General features: G+C 37.2%; 1 protein-coding gene across 8 annotated transcripts in view; it reads left to right on the forward strand.

Annotated features, from left to right (window-relative positions):
- Positions 1-16337, forward strand: part of LOC139976424 (uncharacterized) — a 289428-nt gene continuing 273091 nt past the window's right edge. For 3 of the 8 annotated variants that reach the window (XM_071985138.1, XM_071985135.1, XM_071985136.1), the window contains exons 1-4: positions 2-77; positions 14086-14109; positions 15069-15092; positions 16044-16067. In XM_071985138.1, the coding sequence (XP_071841239.1) occupies positions 66-77; positions 14086-14109; positions 15069-15092; positions 16044-16067 (84 nt within the window). In that variant the 5' untranslated portion in view covers positions 2-65. Of the gene's footprint in view, positions 78-14085; positions 14110-15068; positions 15093-16043; positions 16068-16337 lie in introns of all 8 variants that reach the window. The other 5 variants (XM_071985134.1, XM_071985137.1, XM_071985141.1 and 2 more) reach the window with 5 other exon arrangements.

Here is a 16337-nt window from a genome sequence, read left to right on the forward strand (position 1 = left end):
GTTACCCTGTGCTTTCCGCATAGCACCTTCCAGTTTCTCACAGCATTACCAAGTACTTGCTCAAAATGGATCATTTGGTAAGTATGAAAATTAACAGTCTAGTCAATCTGTGAAAACAAGAATGTGTTTTGACGGTAAACATAGACATATTCCTTGTGAGAAATATATTGCAAATATGTCATTAATTCATCGAGGTTGCAGAACAAAATGGCGGCTACTGCCTGCGCTATATTTTTGACGAAAGTAGTAGGAATTGTTTTCACTGGCATAAATAATAATAAATGACATAACTATATAGAATTTCCAGAAATTAACTTATTTCCCGGCATGATACTAGGTAATCATTTTAGTGAAAGACTTTCCGCATGACTTCCACGTATGGTTTTCTGTCCAATTGTCATTTAGCAAAATAATTATCATCTGGCTATCGGTTCCAATAAGAGGGCACGTGAAGATATGGAGGATAGACAGGATAGGGAAACTGAAATAAAGGGAGTATTTTTTGTCATAAGATAATCATGTATGTATGTATGTATATGTGATCTTCCCGCAAGCAGGAACTCGCGAAAGAAGCCATGGAGGCTTATAGACTCGCAAGCTGACCGAAGCCAATCTCTCGGCACACATCCATTTAACGTCCATGTCGGGAAGTTGTTATTGAACAACACCCTTGCCAGACGACACACATTGCTGTCGGCGGGGAATCGAACCGGGGATCTCATAACTGGGAGACGCCGGCGTAACCACTAGACTATACACTCCGCCTATGGATAGGATCATAAATGGATAGGAGCCACACCTGCACCCCTCCCCTCCCCACGTATAAATCAATGTTTTGCTCGAGTCATACTCAAAGTAACGGGACTGACTTGCGGTATTACCAATTAAAATAACAGTTGTGAGCTAATCACTTGAATCCTGTCGATAAATTGTCGATGACTTGAGTCGAAGACTTCAATGAAGACTTCGGCGACACGTCAGAACGGAACTTTATCCCTTCCCTTCTGATCGTGGGCAGAATTCTGCACGATTGACGAGTCAGTTGCTACAAATAAAGGCTACACTCTAAGAAATTATAAGTATTTACTTCCCAATAGTTAGTGCAATTTTTGTGAACAATTGGGGAAACATAGCACTTGAAATATTTTTTAGGGTTTTTCTCATCTGGGTTTAGCACTTTCTTTCCTTAAAGTCTCAATGTGTGTTTGAAAATTTTTAACTTCGATCTTTCCAGCTTACTGCCCTAAAAGCTTAATGAAAATAACACCGTTCTATGCAATTCTTATATTAATAATCATTATCTTTATGAAGTTATCTGTCGTTAAACATTTTGAGCTGAATAAAATTCGACAGATTTTTTAACGAGTCCGTAGATTCTACAGAATTTACTCAAAATTTACAAGCTCCGCAACAACGTTTTGTTTACGATCCTTAGGCATAGGACTTACGAGTGGACGATACGAGTATATCTAGGTTACATTTGTGTTATGAACATGCTGATATGGGCGGTCGCAGTGATTTTACGGTAAATCGTTCGTACCATACTTAGGCAACAGAAAATAAAATGTGCTTCTTTTGATTGCGACAACTTTTTTTCCATTAAACCCACCTGGTCAGATTGCATTTAGAATATGGAACATTTAATCTGCGTCGGAAGTTTGTTTCCGCAATTCAGCAGTAAACACGTATGCAGACTTTAACTATTGGGTAATATGTAATTTCTTCAGTTATAGGGTAAAACATAACGAAGTGATTATTCGCAGGGCAGCCCGGCGAATAACGTACACAGACACCTTATTCGCAGGGCTGTAGGATTTTTAAAATAGGCTTAATATTAGGTTTTGCCATTTAATACCAGTCAGTTTGGGGCCTTAAAAAACCAACCTTTTTGGCCCAAATAGTCTTAGCTACTTCATAAGCTAATTTTTGGAACCCCAGCGGTTTAATTTAAAAGCTTATATTAAGGGAGCTTATCTTGGGATTCCCCAAAAGCCGGTCAAAATTGCCTGAAAGCCAATATGGTCAAGGGTGTGACACTCCCCCCCCTCCCACACCTTTACATGCAAATGAGCAGTCACTCTGCAAAAACAAAGGTGAAAATGAGGGATGACATTTTTTATGTAAGCGGTTCTAATGCTAGACTGGTTCAATCTTAAGGCCCTAAAGGCTTCCAAAACCAATCCTAACAGCATTAAGATAGGAATCCCAAAGGCCAATAAATTCCTCAAAATATAGGGGCTCCCAATTAAGACTCTCAAAAAGATAGCTGGTGCCCAAAAGCAAACTCGAATAGCCCCAAAAGTTACTGAGCCTGTTAACCCAGTCTAAGGCTGCCCTGTGAATAAGGTGTATGTGTATGGCTATTCGCAGGGCAGCCCTGCACGTAAGATGCTTGTGTCTGGCTATTCGCAGGGCAGCCCTGCAAATAAGGTGTCTGTGTTCGGCTGTTTGAAGGGCTGCCCTGTGAATGTGTCCGGCTATTCGCAGGGCTGCCCTGCGAATAAGGTGTATGTGTCTGGCTATTCGCAGGGCTGCCCTGCAAATAAGCCCCACCAAAACATAAAGTTGCTTGAGATGTAGCACTTCCATTCCTAGTGTTGTTGTTTAATGGTTGCTGCTTGGTATTTCTGTTAGTATAATAGTTTACTTACAATCCGTGATTAAGAGAATATAATAACACGCTTATAATGGCTTATGCATATATTTTTATATAACTCTTCTTTTAACTGCAGTATTTCGCAGGAAGATAATGAAGTAATTATGAACAATCTGCAAGATAGTATACAAAACTCTTCACTGGTCACTGCGATCTAATCTATGAATGTATATTAGATCCTCCTGCAAGCAGGAACTCGCGAAGGAGCCTAATTGGCCTATCAAAGCCGCAAGCTGACCGAAGTCAGTCTCTCACATTCATATTTAACGTCCATGATTATGAATTGTTAATTGTCAACAACTCTGTAACTGGACGACATACATTAATCTGGGAGTGGCTCGAACCGGGGACCATATGATTGGGGGACCTAAATCTTCGGGGGGAACGGGGACCTTAATCTTCCCCAACTGCTCCTCATCTCTTACAAAGACTATGATAAGGTCATTGCTCTAAATCTCACCAGCTCCTCCTCTTCCCATGCGAAGAAATATTTAAGTGCTTGATATTAAGTTGCATAATCTTCTCTTTGACTGGATAGTCTTCTCTTTGTACTCAAAATATTCTGTAAATGAGAACAAGAATAAGAAATTGCATTGTCTTTATATGATTATTTGCTATCACGACTTTATATTTATGCTAAAAGCTTTCTTTATACATGATTATCTCCACAGGAAAACACAATTCTTCAATGTAATTGAGTTATTACAAACCTTCACTGCTTATTTTATTAGTACAGTAAATTTATCGTTGCAGAAAACAATAAACCACTAAAGTATAACACCTTGCAAAACGTTGCAAAGTAGCGACTGCTCGTGATCTGTTTGTCCTTTCTTCTGCACAACAACTATAGTCGTATCCTGCTTGCATTCTGCATGTGATCATGGAGGTCTGTGTTACCTCCATGATGTGATCAAAATTGGTCATATAGACCTTACATACACAAGCAGTGTAGTGTCGAAGCTAATATTTCGTTTCGAGTGTAAAAACTGCCGTCGCATAAAGGTCGCAAAGGAAACTTGATCTCTTTGTGGTAATTTCCCTAACAACCAAGCTAGTTTCTGATTCGTTCATTTGTGTTATCTATAGTCGTATCCTGCTTGCGTCACTTTCTGCATGTGATCAATCTTGGTCATATTGACTTACATACACAAGCAGTGTAGTGTCGAATCTAAAATTTCGTTTCGAGTGTGTAAACTGCCGTCGCAAAACGTCGCAAAGGAAACTTGATCAATAGTCGTGTTTTCCCTCACAACAGCCAAGCTAGTTCCTGATTCATTCTTTGTTCGTTCATACGGTGACCGGACAACTCCCCCCTGGACAATTACCCCCCGGACAATTAACCCCCAGACAACTCCCCCCTGGACAATTACCCCCCGGACAATTCCCACCCAGACAATTCCCACCCCGGACAGTTCCCACCCCAGACAATTCCCCCCCGGACAATTCCCATCCCGGACGACTTCCCCCCGGACAATTACCCCCCGGTCAATAACCTTCCCGAACAATTTCCCCCCGGACTATTTCCCCCCCGGCCAATTTCCCCGGACAATTGCTAAAGCGCGAGAAAGCGGAATATATACGTACAAATATATATATGCTGTACTTGCGAAATACATACATGGTTAACTTCAAAAATACATTTTAGACATATTTGTTTACACATATATATATTCCCTGAAAATTATATTTATTCCCTTAAAGTATATATTTATATATTCTCCAGGCGTACAGAAAGTATTTTCTTAATAACAAATATGTATTCTGTGCAAAAATATATATTCTCCTATAGTAAATATTCTGTCAAAAATATATATTCTCTAACACAAACAATATTTTTTCTCTGCCAAGAATATATTTATTCTCTAAGAGAAAAAAAAGGTATTCTCTAAAGAAATATATATATCCTTTTCAAAAAGTATGTCAATTCTCTGACCGAAAAATATTTTTCTCTAACAAAATATATAAATTCTGTGACAGAAAATATATATATTCTATAGAAAAAGTTTTTGTCTGTACAAAAATAAATTTTTATTCTTTGTAGGAAATAATATATATATTCTCTAATAACAAAGTTCTATTCTGTGCAAGAAATATATTCTGTAAGAAAAATATATATGCTAAACAAAGTACGGTGCTCTGTAAGTGCCAACTGAGATGTTTTGTTGTTCAGTAACTTCAGTGACCAGCTTATACCAGGGAGCTGCTACTCTAACAGCTCCCTGGTTATATGATATGTTAATGGGACTGTTAAGCCGGCTAGATACAGTAGGCTATGCTGTCGATCGTATCGTCGTAATATCATATGCAATGTGATGTCGCAAAACCACTAACTTTGAACTGCATTTCGGTTCTGAGCAAGAAAGTGCATTGTACTTGCACACTTATTGCCAATATAATGAATAAGCTGTTCACTGAAGTTACTGAAACACCAACATCTCAGCTGGTACTTACAGAGCTCCGTACTTTGTTCAGCATATATATATTTCTTACAGAATATATTTTTTGCACAGAATAGAAAGGCCTACCTGACATGTCAATAAAACATTGTATCCTAATTCACAAGTCAGTAATATGAGGCATCGCTTCGGCTTTTGTCCACAAACTTTCAGTTCTGTTACCAAATTGTTGACCCTTATTATGGCCAGCAAGAAAAGACGAAACTTTGAATTCATCGGGGGTGTTGAAGAAATTGGGAGGTTGGCTGATCATTGTAGTACTTTGCTGCTAAATGATCAGAACAACCCAGATTGCTTGAAGAAATAAAGGAGGAAATTCAAAAAGAGTGGGCTCAACTCAAGTCTCAAGTCAGTGGCTAAAATGTTCCATTTGGTCCCCTATCCCAGCTTGTAATCCAGGAAGGCTACAACTATCCTCTGTTGTCTGAATTATTTAAAGTAATGGTACACCTTTTGCACGCAAAGTAAGGCTTCCAAGCGGCAGGTTTAAGCAAATGCAAGTATGTTGGAGTTTACAGTTTTTGAGTTTTAGATTCTACGGATGCCCATAAGCTCATTTCCATAGCCAATAGCCCCCTATTCGTACGAGGCGTAACGCACATGTTATCTGATAGGCTGGTCGGTGGGAGATACTGTAGCTTATAAACAAGGTTTCCACAACTTGGCGTCTGGCGACTCAAAATGACCTTTGATCTCAATAAAATATTGTACTGAACGTGTAACAAATACATACTAAATATGAGATTCGTTCAACATTCCCTTCTTGAGATATCGTGTTTACAAGGTTTACACTATTTGACCCCTGGTGAACCCAAATGACCTTTGACCTCCACATTAAACTAGAGGCTTTTGCTCCTAAATGTGGTCCCCTACTCATGAACTTAAATATGATATTGGTTTAAGCTTACATCCTTGAGATATCGTCTTTACAGGGTTTTTACTATTTGGCCCCTGGTGACTCAAAATGATCTTTGACCTACCCACAAAACAAAAGGGTTCTTCCACCCAATGTGTTACTCATATACACCAATATTAGATTGGTCAAAGCTTGACTTCCTGCGATATCGTATTTACAAGCGAGGCGTTACCCCCCCCCCCCCCCCCCAACACACACGCATACACGCATACACACTCTCCGCCCGCATGAATGCATAGGTTACGATTGTCATCGAAACCAATACTGAAATCTCTTGTTGCACACCCTCATTTTTACTGGAATAATAGCCTTAACCCCGCCTACATCGGCTGTCAATCAATCGTCGGAATTTCCGAGGAAGGGGATTGTCCGGGGGGAAATTGTCCGGGGGGAAATTGTCCGGGGGGCAATTGTCATGGGTGGGAATTGTCCGGAGTGGGAATTGTCCGGGAGGCAATTGTCAGGGTTGGCAATTGTCCGGGTGGGAATTGTCCGGGGGGCAATTGTCAGGGTTGGGAATTGTCCGGGGGGCAATTGTCCGAGGGGGAATCGTCCGGGGGGTAATCGTCCGGGGGGAAATCGTCCAGGGGGGAATTGTCCGGGAACCGTTCATACGTGTATATAGTTAGTGCAAAACACTTGCAGGAATTTCCCCGATTGCGCAATGTGTGTGCTAATATCCACTTTATCAAAGCGACGCAAAGCGTCTCAAATTGTTACAAGAGTCGCAAAGTATCGCAAGAAGATATCTGCGACTTGCAGTTTACCTTATTCTCTATATCTACTTGAAACGAGTGGATATTAATACAACAGATTAAGTAAATGTACATAATACGAAGATAGAAATATAAGCAAAAGATGAACGTTAATGTAAGACATTAAAGTGCAAATGCTGTATATGCATGTATAGGACTAGAACTATGTTTAAATATATAAATCTGAAAGCTGAAGTCCCTAGCCTAGATAAAACTATATAGTACCGATATTAACTATCATAAATACAAACTGAACGGATACTCAAATCAAAATATCAATATCTCATATTACATGCTGAACCAATCGTCATACAGATCCATCTGTGTTAGTAATGTGAACTTCGTCATTTATCTTCTGCAATCACAGCTGACGTCTATGGCAAGTTAAAAGCTCATTTATTAGAGACACTACGTTTGTTGATCGAGACATGCATTGCGACTATACTGCGAGAGATTGCACGACTTATTCTACTACAGAATAGTGCTAGTACAAGCAAGGGATTTGTTATTTAATTGGATATACAACGGTATCGTTACACATCTAAAATCCCATCAATAGATACCTGAAATTCATTCATCCTTTAGGACGATTTAATGAGTAGATTGACAGTTCTTGCTGGTCTTTTCAAGCCAACCTTAACCCCCTCTCTCCATAAGAAGTGATTCTTTTCATACTTAACATAAACAGATTTTTTATTAAGTTGAATAATATTTTTAACCTGTAGCTGCCGAGATGTGTTAAAACTACATACGATATTAAAGGACAACGGCTGGTCCACATTCTTTAACTTAGTTACACTAATCGTGGGAGTATAAACTGTGAGATCAATGATAAAAAAATAAGATTTAAATTAGATGTCATAATCCTCAAGGTGGATTAACGTCATACTAGGTATTGCTTATTGTGTACAATAACTCTATTGTTTCCTGTGATTTTCAGTGGTCATGAAGGGTCAACAGAAGTCAGAGTCTGAACATCTTGTAAACAGGATAAATCAAGAAGTACATCTTTCTTGAACTCCATACATAGTGTTTAGATCCAGCTTGCTGAGTGCAAGAACCACATTGAAACTAATAGACGTCAAATGTCAAACGAATTCAACATGTGTCAAATTATGAAACCTTAACATCACAATTTCAACTACAATAAATCTGTGAATTCTCCAATATCAAATTCAGTTCGGTTTAATATTCTGAAGGGGCTCTATAATTCTTCAACAAAACATGCATCCAGGACATGAGATTTGCTTCAAAGAGTTGATAGTCTTTCAACACACTCATGCGCGCCCTTAGCACTTTCAACCTCTGAGCTTCAATGGGTCAACAGGATATCTCAAATGGTGGAAAAGGAAAATACCACAAGGTGTCAACAGGTTATCTAAAATTTTATCAAACTTGCCACTTTCTCTGTGATTCGGTATAGTAGATGACTTTCACTTTGGCAGTTAGTTGTGAACATGTTTTACAGTGTATAACAATGTCTTGTAGAGCTCTCATTCATTAAACAACATGTTAAAGGGATGGTTGGTGACAGAGCTGATTTGCTAGTTCAAATTTTTTAAGAGAAAATGTCCTTTTATCCATACACCTTATGTGCCTATATTTCACATAGTATGACTGTTCTTTCTAGATACTGCAACATTTTTGAATAAAAAATCTATACAGTGAACTTTTTACCAGTGGATTAAACGGTTGATGCACTGACAGTGACCAAACGAACTGAAAATTTCCGACCTTTTCTGGTTCTCACTTAATCCTTGTGCAAATAAAAACTCACTTGCTCCACATTAGTCATATACTTATGTGAAATTTTGAGCATATTGTATTGCAAGGAATAACAAAGCAAAATAGCTTTCTAATTACAATATGTATTGAAATTCTGGTTCCCATGGGACCTTCTTCAGCATTGGCTAGTGTTGAAGTGAATGGTATACACAAATACAATGCTGACATAGATTGCTTTCCCGAAAGGCATCGTTGTAACAGTAAGTTATCGCCTCTCTACCATTAGGCATCATATTGCCAGAGCAAACAAACTTAGCAGTACGGACGGGACCTATACATCCTACTGAAAATACGTACGGATTTCAAAAATGGTTTAAAAATGTGTCAAATATGCTCCCACATTGAAAGGGATGTATATATATATATATCATTATGTGAGGAGAAGGGGATCGTTAGTGTTTTTTTTATATTAAACCAGGCTATAATCAAGTCCACCTATCCGGAATCCGAGTTTGGATCCAATTCTCTCGATTCCGAGCAAAAAAGACTCGACTTTGAGTTGAGTGTAAACTAAATCCGTGAAGTTTGCATGACAAATAAGTAACATCTTTGGCATATAAAGGCAAAACAAGTCTTAAGGCCTGCTCGTTTCCTCTGTAGTTGGATGTATTTTTTTATCAAGCTGGTGTCCCAAGTTGGTAACAAAAGGGGTCACCCTGATTTGATTGGCCTCTGTGCGGTTCATTTGATTGAATTCTGCAGGGTCGAATGAAAACTGTTCCTACCAAAGTTTACTATAATAACATTTCTGCCATCATAACAACAATAAGAAGAGCTGGTAAAATATTTTGTTCTGTGTTACCATGTACATAGAACCAAATTTAGCTTGCATTGCCATTACCTAACAGTGCGTAGGTTTTGGTTGAGTATGTCAATTCTTGGTTAAAATGAAATTTGACTAATGTAAATTCATCTTTGATTATGGAAATGCAGGATTTGATGTAAGTAATTCAATGCAGAATCATTTTAAAACTCAACCATACCATTACCAATATTTTTCTTTCCAATAAGGCTAATTAAACTACATGTTTGGGCCTAAAGTAAAAAAAAACAAAGATCAAAATGCACAAAAAAAAAAAAACGATGGGACGAGAACACTTTGGTTACTTGTCAAATCAACCGCTTTGCAATGTCTTTCTTTAGGGGCCGTTGCGTAGAAAGGAGCTGTGTAACGATGTATTTGGGATCCCAAAGGAGAGTGAAATATCGATTGTTGGGCTTGGGTGAGAACTTTGTTTGAATTTGCCGCTAGCAGCACAATACTCCCAGATATGGCTCAGAACTTGCTTGGAATGCCCATTTTGGTATCGGGAGAGAATTTTGTCTCTTTTGGTTTCCCGGAGGGGAAACTATGGAGTCATTCTTACCGACCTTGGAAAATCGTGACGGGAACCGCGGATTGCAAGGTCTGCAAATGACTACAACGCGGATCGCAAAATCGGTTGCTGCTATTACACTTAGATTCGTCTAACACGGCAGCATACAGAAACGTTGTACTCAAAGCCGAAGCGAGAGTGAATTGATCAGGTCACACATTCGGTGTACCGCGAAGCCCACTAAAGCTGCAGCATTGTCATATAATTCTTGACCTCTGATAGCGATCTTGCAGCACCTAAATTAATTTAGAATGAAAAGGAAAAGGGAAGTGGAATATATCTCAGAGCCGTAGCGATTACCAGGCGCGAAGCCTCGGAAGTTGCATTGTTTCTGAAACGTTTTGTCCTCTCACACAAAATTACGTGTCAGAGGAATTTCTGGTTGGATTAATGATGTGATTGTAAGCATCAAAATACATTTCAGAGAAGCGTTCAATTTCATTGGAAAGTATTTGAGAGCCCCAATGGGGGATCCTTATACAAGATCCCAGAGGCTACGGATTTTGAGATATATATTGTTCGTCTAATAACGTTGATATTTGTTTGGGTGTTTGGGGTGGGGGAAGTACCCCACATATACTTGCTAGGAATGATGGGTAGCTTGCTAAGTGATTCTAATTATTTAATAGAAAGTGGCTATATCACAGGATTGTCTTCTAATCATGTATCACTGTGAACAACTGTTGTAGGCTACTCAGTATACTACTTTAGATACTACTCTGTATACTTAGGTAAACTCGCTGACCTCAAATAAGTTTTGACATACTGAAGATGGTGTATATAGACTCGTGGTATTCGTATACACCAAGTATATGCATAAGTAATTTGGTTAAAAATTGACTGAAAGTCCCTTTTCCTCCAGAATTGCTAAGTCCCATGATAATAAACCGTATGCATTAAACTGTGTCTCGAAAATTAAATGCAATGTATTAATTAGTATTGTTTCATTGTAAATTTATGTTTGTGCCTAAACCCATCATGTCTAACATTAATGTTGTCATGATTCAGGTACCTGTTTCTTTCCTTAAAAACAGGACTTGATTATCATCAGATCGTTATTTTGAATTAAGAGCATGCAATGCATATTGCAGCTGTTGCACCCTATAACTTTAGCTTTTGCACAATGTTTAGCTATACTCATTAAGCAGAAGCTTTATTCTTCTGGAACATAGTTTCTCAGTTAGCTGCTAATATATTTAACAATGTGAACAGCTGAGCGGACTCGACTGGACTCACTACTGAAGCCGAGACCAAGGCGAGTCGGAGCAAAGTCTTTAGCAACAACAATTTCAAATACCACGCTAATGAACAAAATAACCAGCTCCAACCCCCCCCCCCCCAGCCCCTTAATATGTATGTTTTGAACCCATTAGACTATTTAAGGCTTAGACGGATTTGGTGAGCTCCCACATAGATTTGAACACGGACAGATTATCAGACATTGCTGCAGTCGAATTTGTTCCACATCCAATTTATATCTAATCGTGTAGGCAGGACTTTGGTAAGTCTATAACAAACTGATGAAGATGAATTGTTATTGGGATGACTATATCAACAATGACGTTATACTTGAACTTTGTATTAACTATGTTGTTTGTGTTGTCACGTACGCACAGTTGGATGTTTCATTTTCTAAATGGGCTCCAGTCAGTGTGTGCATTGACTCTACTACTGAAATGTATATATGCGAACAACAATTCAATGTAATGCCGGCATATAAATTCATGACATAAAATTCGATAAAGTAGTCGTAAATGCTTAGTTCAGTAACAATGTTTCTGTATGCGGCTTTAATACCGGTATTTGCTTCCATTTTTATCTGATTCAACTGTGTTTGTTTTTTAATTGCAAGATTTGAAATACGCTGCACCCCTTGCAAATAGTGAGATAAAACCTACATTCTATAAGCAATCGTATATGGTTGGTTTAGGGAGAATCGTCTTTGTCCGCAGCGTTAATTTCGACGTTCATTTGGCCTGTGTCAATTAAGACGTTTGTTGTTGTTGAGCTGCATGACGTGTAATATAATTCCTACCAGTGGCTCTATATACGGCAGTCTCGACTGTGCGTTGTGACATCCGTTTCAAGGTGTGACATGGTAGTTGAGCAGTTTTATTTATTGTTATCAAACTGTTCTCTTTTCCTTATAAGTACATCGATACTCTTTATTATTGGAAATTATTGCTGTGTTTTTCTGCCCCTTAATAACTATCACATTTGACAATGCGTTTTATCACTAAATTGAAATGTTAATAATATCTTTAGTAACCGCTTGATACGATTTAAAACAAAATCATCCTATGTTGTAAATCAATTTCTGCATATGTTATAACTTCGATTTAAGCAGATTTTGGAGAGCATACATTTTCGAATTGTTTTAAATCATGTTGTTGTCAGAACTCCCAGTATTGCCAAGAGGGTGGATGGGGGGGGGGGGCAGGGAGGTCGTGATATTTAATTATATCGCTTATACCGAAGACTATGTGGCTTACTTTGTTATGTTCCATCCCTCCGTCCGTCTGACTTAATTGATATATACCTTTCAATTAGTTTATTGCTATGATAGTCAGCAACATTACAAACACTGATGGTCACATTAATGATACTTACCTTTTTATCTTTTCGTTTTTCCATTTTTATAGAAGCACCCTTCACATGAATTCAACATGGAATGCGATCATAGTTACATCTTTATATTAGTGGGTTTTCTGTCTAAAAAGTGATACCTTGAGTCGACTTGTACGTTGAGAACAAGGATAAGCAATATTTAGTGATAGACTTATGTAAGGCTTGGGCTGTTTGATCAAAAATGTCAGATCTAGAATTTCATTACTATGGCTTTAAAACTAACAGATTTAAATATCTTACAGTAAAGAAATAGCCAAGTTCACCAGGAAATTGAGTTATACTTTTATTACAAACAATCTCTTAGTTGTTACAAATTGTTTCCTACTTGTACGAAGCCTGTTTGACAGCCTTTAACTTTATAATTATATACGGCTAAAAACATCCACCGTAAATACAAGCATAATTCCAAACAAAACAAAAACCGTGATACTGTGAATGAGTTGATTGTCTCACCCTGCTTGTTCTAAAATTAAATAGTCAATAGATCGCCGAGCATAACAATAAACTTATATAAACTTAGCTACCAATGCATTATGCTTTCCATATTTTCTGCTTAATCAGTGCCGGTGGTTTTTCTTCGGTAGTCAACAATCTTTGTGATTGTATATGGCTAGATAACGAGCAGAAATAAAGCATCACTGAGTGTGAATAGGAACTCACGTTGACATACGAGTACAGTATTTGTGGATGCATTTCACTGAGAACAGAAAATAGTAACATTGCATGTAAGAAGATAGGATTCGGATTTAAGCAGTTGTAGTTTGAACAATTATCTATCATACACAATTATCTTGTGCATCCGTGAGCCATCGTAAATATATCATCTTTGACAAATTCTAAACATATGAAGTATTTAAAGCAAAAATGGCATATATTTTTCGATCATTTGTGCAGTTTTGTGTTGAACTGAATGTCTAAGATAAAAAAATCTTCTATGTATACACTCACAAATTCCGGAATGTCTTCTCTTTGTGTATACATAATACACTAATAACCAAAAATCTTTCAAAGTTATTTGCAGAAATGGTGTGGGTATTTACTTAAATGTCTGGCACATATTACAATTTAGTAATGAGATGCACATCATTTGTGATGTTTGATGCAACAAAATTATGTTGTTGTTTGCGATTCCATTCCCAGAAAGACCTCAAATACATTACGACATGTTGTTTTACAAGTATTAATCCATTGTACCATCGTAGTACCGCAGATAGGACTATAACAAATTAATTAACAAATCGACCTCTATTGGAGAAAACCATTCAGTGTAGAGCGCCGAATAAACAATACAATTACATATATTTTGTAACCAACACACAATACTTCCCACATCGTCTGTGTTTGCAAACTCTGTACACTCCCAATGTCTATTTGATAGAGTTAACAGCAACACTTAATGATCATGATAGTCTAGACAAAGTCACTCCTATCAAGAATTTTCGGTACATCAAAATCGGAGAAGATATAACCATATATAACTGCCATATTGTTTGTCTTCTCTTTTCGTTCACAGACTTTAGTGAAGCGTCTCGCTGAGGTAATGCCGACATTAAATTTTCTCTTAATATGTACACAGTTCCAGGGAACTAAGTTTGCCAAATATATTCAGTTTTCATATGAATTAAAGATATCGTCACCATTACATTTTATCAATGGCGGTTATAAGAAACCAGAGGTGGAAATCTTGAAAACTGTAAATCTACATCTTGGTCTTTTATTCCCAGAAAAACCAAAATCGCAAAAATCAAACAAAATATGTTATATTAAATCGTTATACTATCCATAAAAATAGTTCAGTTAGTGAAATTGAAGCACACTAAAGTTCAAATATTTTAATTTACAAAATTGAATCATTCTAAATATGTCCAAACTAGGTCAAAAATTGTTATTGTAACAAATTTTTACCCAATAGTAGTTCTGTGTTTGTGAAAATCTGGAATTTTCGACCTGCAACCTCGTATACATATCGTCATGCTGTTTTCATATTATAAATTCATTGTACCATGATAGTTTGCCGTCGCCGCCCGGTGCTATGGAACGCTACACCAGTCAATATCCGCACATCTTTTTTCCACAAAACATTTCAATATTCTTAGGTTTCTGTTTTTTTTTTCTTCAGCGCATCGAGAGTCTTTTTAATGTTTTTTGCACTTTATAAGAATTGTATATTATTATTATTATTATTATAGTACCGCAGATAGGACTAAATCAAATTAATTAACTAATCGACCTCTGTTGGAGAAAACCATTCAGAGTAGAGCGCCGAATAAACAATAAATTTACATACATTTTGTAACTAACACACGGTACTTCCCACATCTGTGTTCGCAAACTATGTCACTCTCAATGTTCATTTGACAGAGGTGCCAAACACTAAATGACCATGATTTTCTATAGACAAAGTCACTGCTATCAAGAATTTTCGGTACATCAAAATCGGAGAAGCCATAACCATATATAACTGCCATATTGTTTGTCTTCTCTTTTCGTTCACAGATTTCATGGAGGCTTCGCTTTGAGGTAATGCCGACATTAAATTTTCTCTTAATATGTACACAGTTCCAGGGAACTAAGTTTTCCTAATATATTCAGTTTTCATATGAATTATAGATATCGTCACCATTACATTTTATCAATGGCGGTTATAAGAAACCAGAGGTGGAAATCTTGAAAACTGTAAATCTACATCTTGGTCTTTTATTCCCAGAAAAACCAAAATCGCAAGAATCAAACAAAATATGTTATATTAAATCGTTATACTATCCATAAAAATAGTTCAGTCAGTGAATTTGAAGCACACTAAAGTTCAAATATTTAACTTAACACAATTGAATCATTCTAAATATGTCCAAACTAGGTCAAAAATTGTTATTGTAACAAATTTTTACCCAATAGTAGTTCTGTGTTTGTGAAAATCTGGAATTTTCGACCTGCAACCTTGTATACATATCGTCATGCTGTTTTCATATTATAAATCCATTGTAACATCATAGTTTGCCGTCGACGCCCGGTGCTATGGAACGCTACCAGTCAATATCCGCACATCTTTTTTCCACAAAACATTTCAATATTCTTAGGTTTCTGTTTTTTTTTCTTCAGCGCATCGAGATTCTTTTTAATGTTTTTTGCGCTTTATAAGAATTGTATATTATTATTATTATAGTACCGCAGATAGGACTAAATCAAATTAATTAACTAATCGACCTCTGTTGGAGAAAACCATTCAGAGGAGAGCGCCGAATAAACAATAAATTTACATACATTTTGTAACTAACACACGGTACTTCCCACATCTTCTGTGTTCGCAAACTATGTCACTCTCAATGTTCATTTGACAGAGGTACCAAACACTAAATGTCCATGATTTTCTAGACAAAGTCACTCCTATCAAGAATTTTCGGTACATCAAAATCGGAGAAGCCATAACCATATATAACTGCCATATTGTTTGTCTTCTCTTTTCGTTCACAGACTTCAAGGAGGCTTTACTTTGAGGTAATGCCGACATTAAATTTTCTCTTAATATGTACACAGTTCCAAGGAACTAAGTTTTCCAAATATATTCAGTTTTCATATGAATTATAGATATCGTCACCATTACATTTTATCAATGGCGGTTATAAGAAACCAGAGGTGGGAATCTTGAAAATTGTAAATCTACATCTTGGTCTTTTATTCCCAGAAAAACCAAAATCGCAAAAATCAAACAAAATATGATATATTAAATCGTTATACTATCCATAAAAACAGTTCAGTCAGTGAATT

This window comes from Apostichopus japonicus, chromosome 11 (assembly GCF_037975245.1).
Source record: "Apostichopus japonicus isolate 1M-3 chromosome 11, ASM3797524v1, whole genome shotgun sequence".
NCBI classification, from domain to species: domain Eukaryota; kingdom Metazoa; phylum Echinodermata; class Holothuroidea; order Aspidochirotida; family Stichopodidae; genus Apostichopus; species Apostichopus japonicus.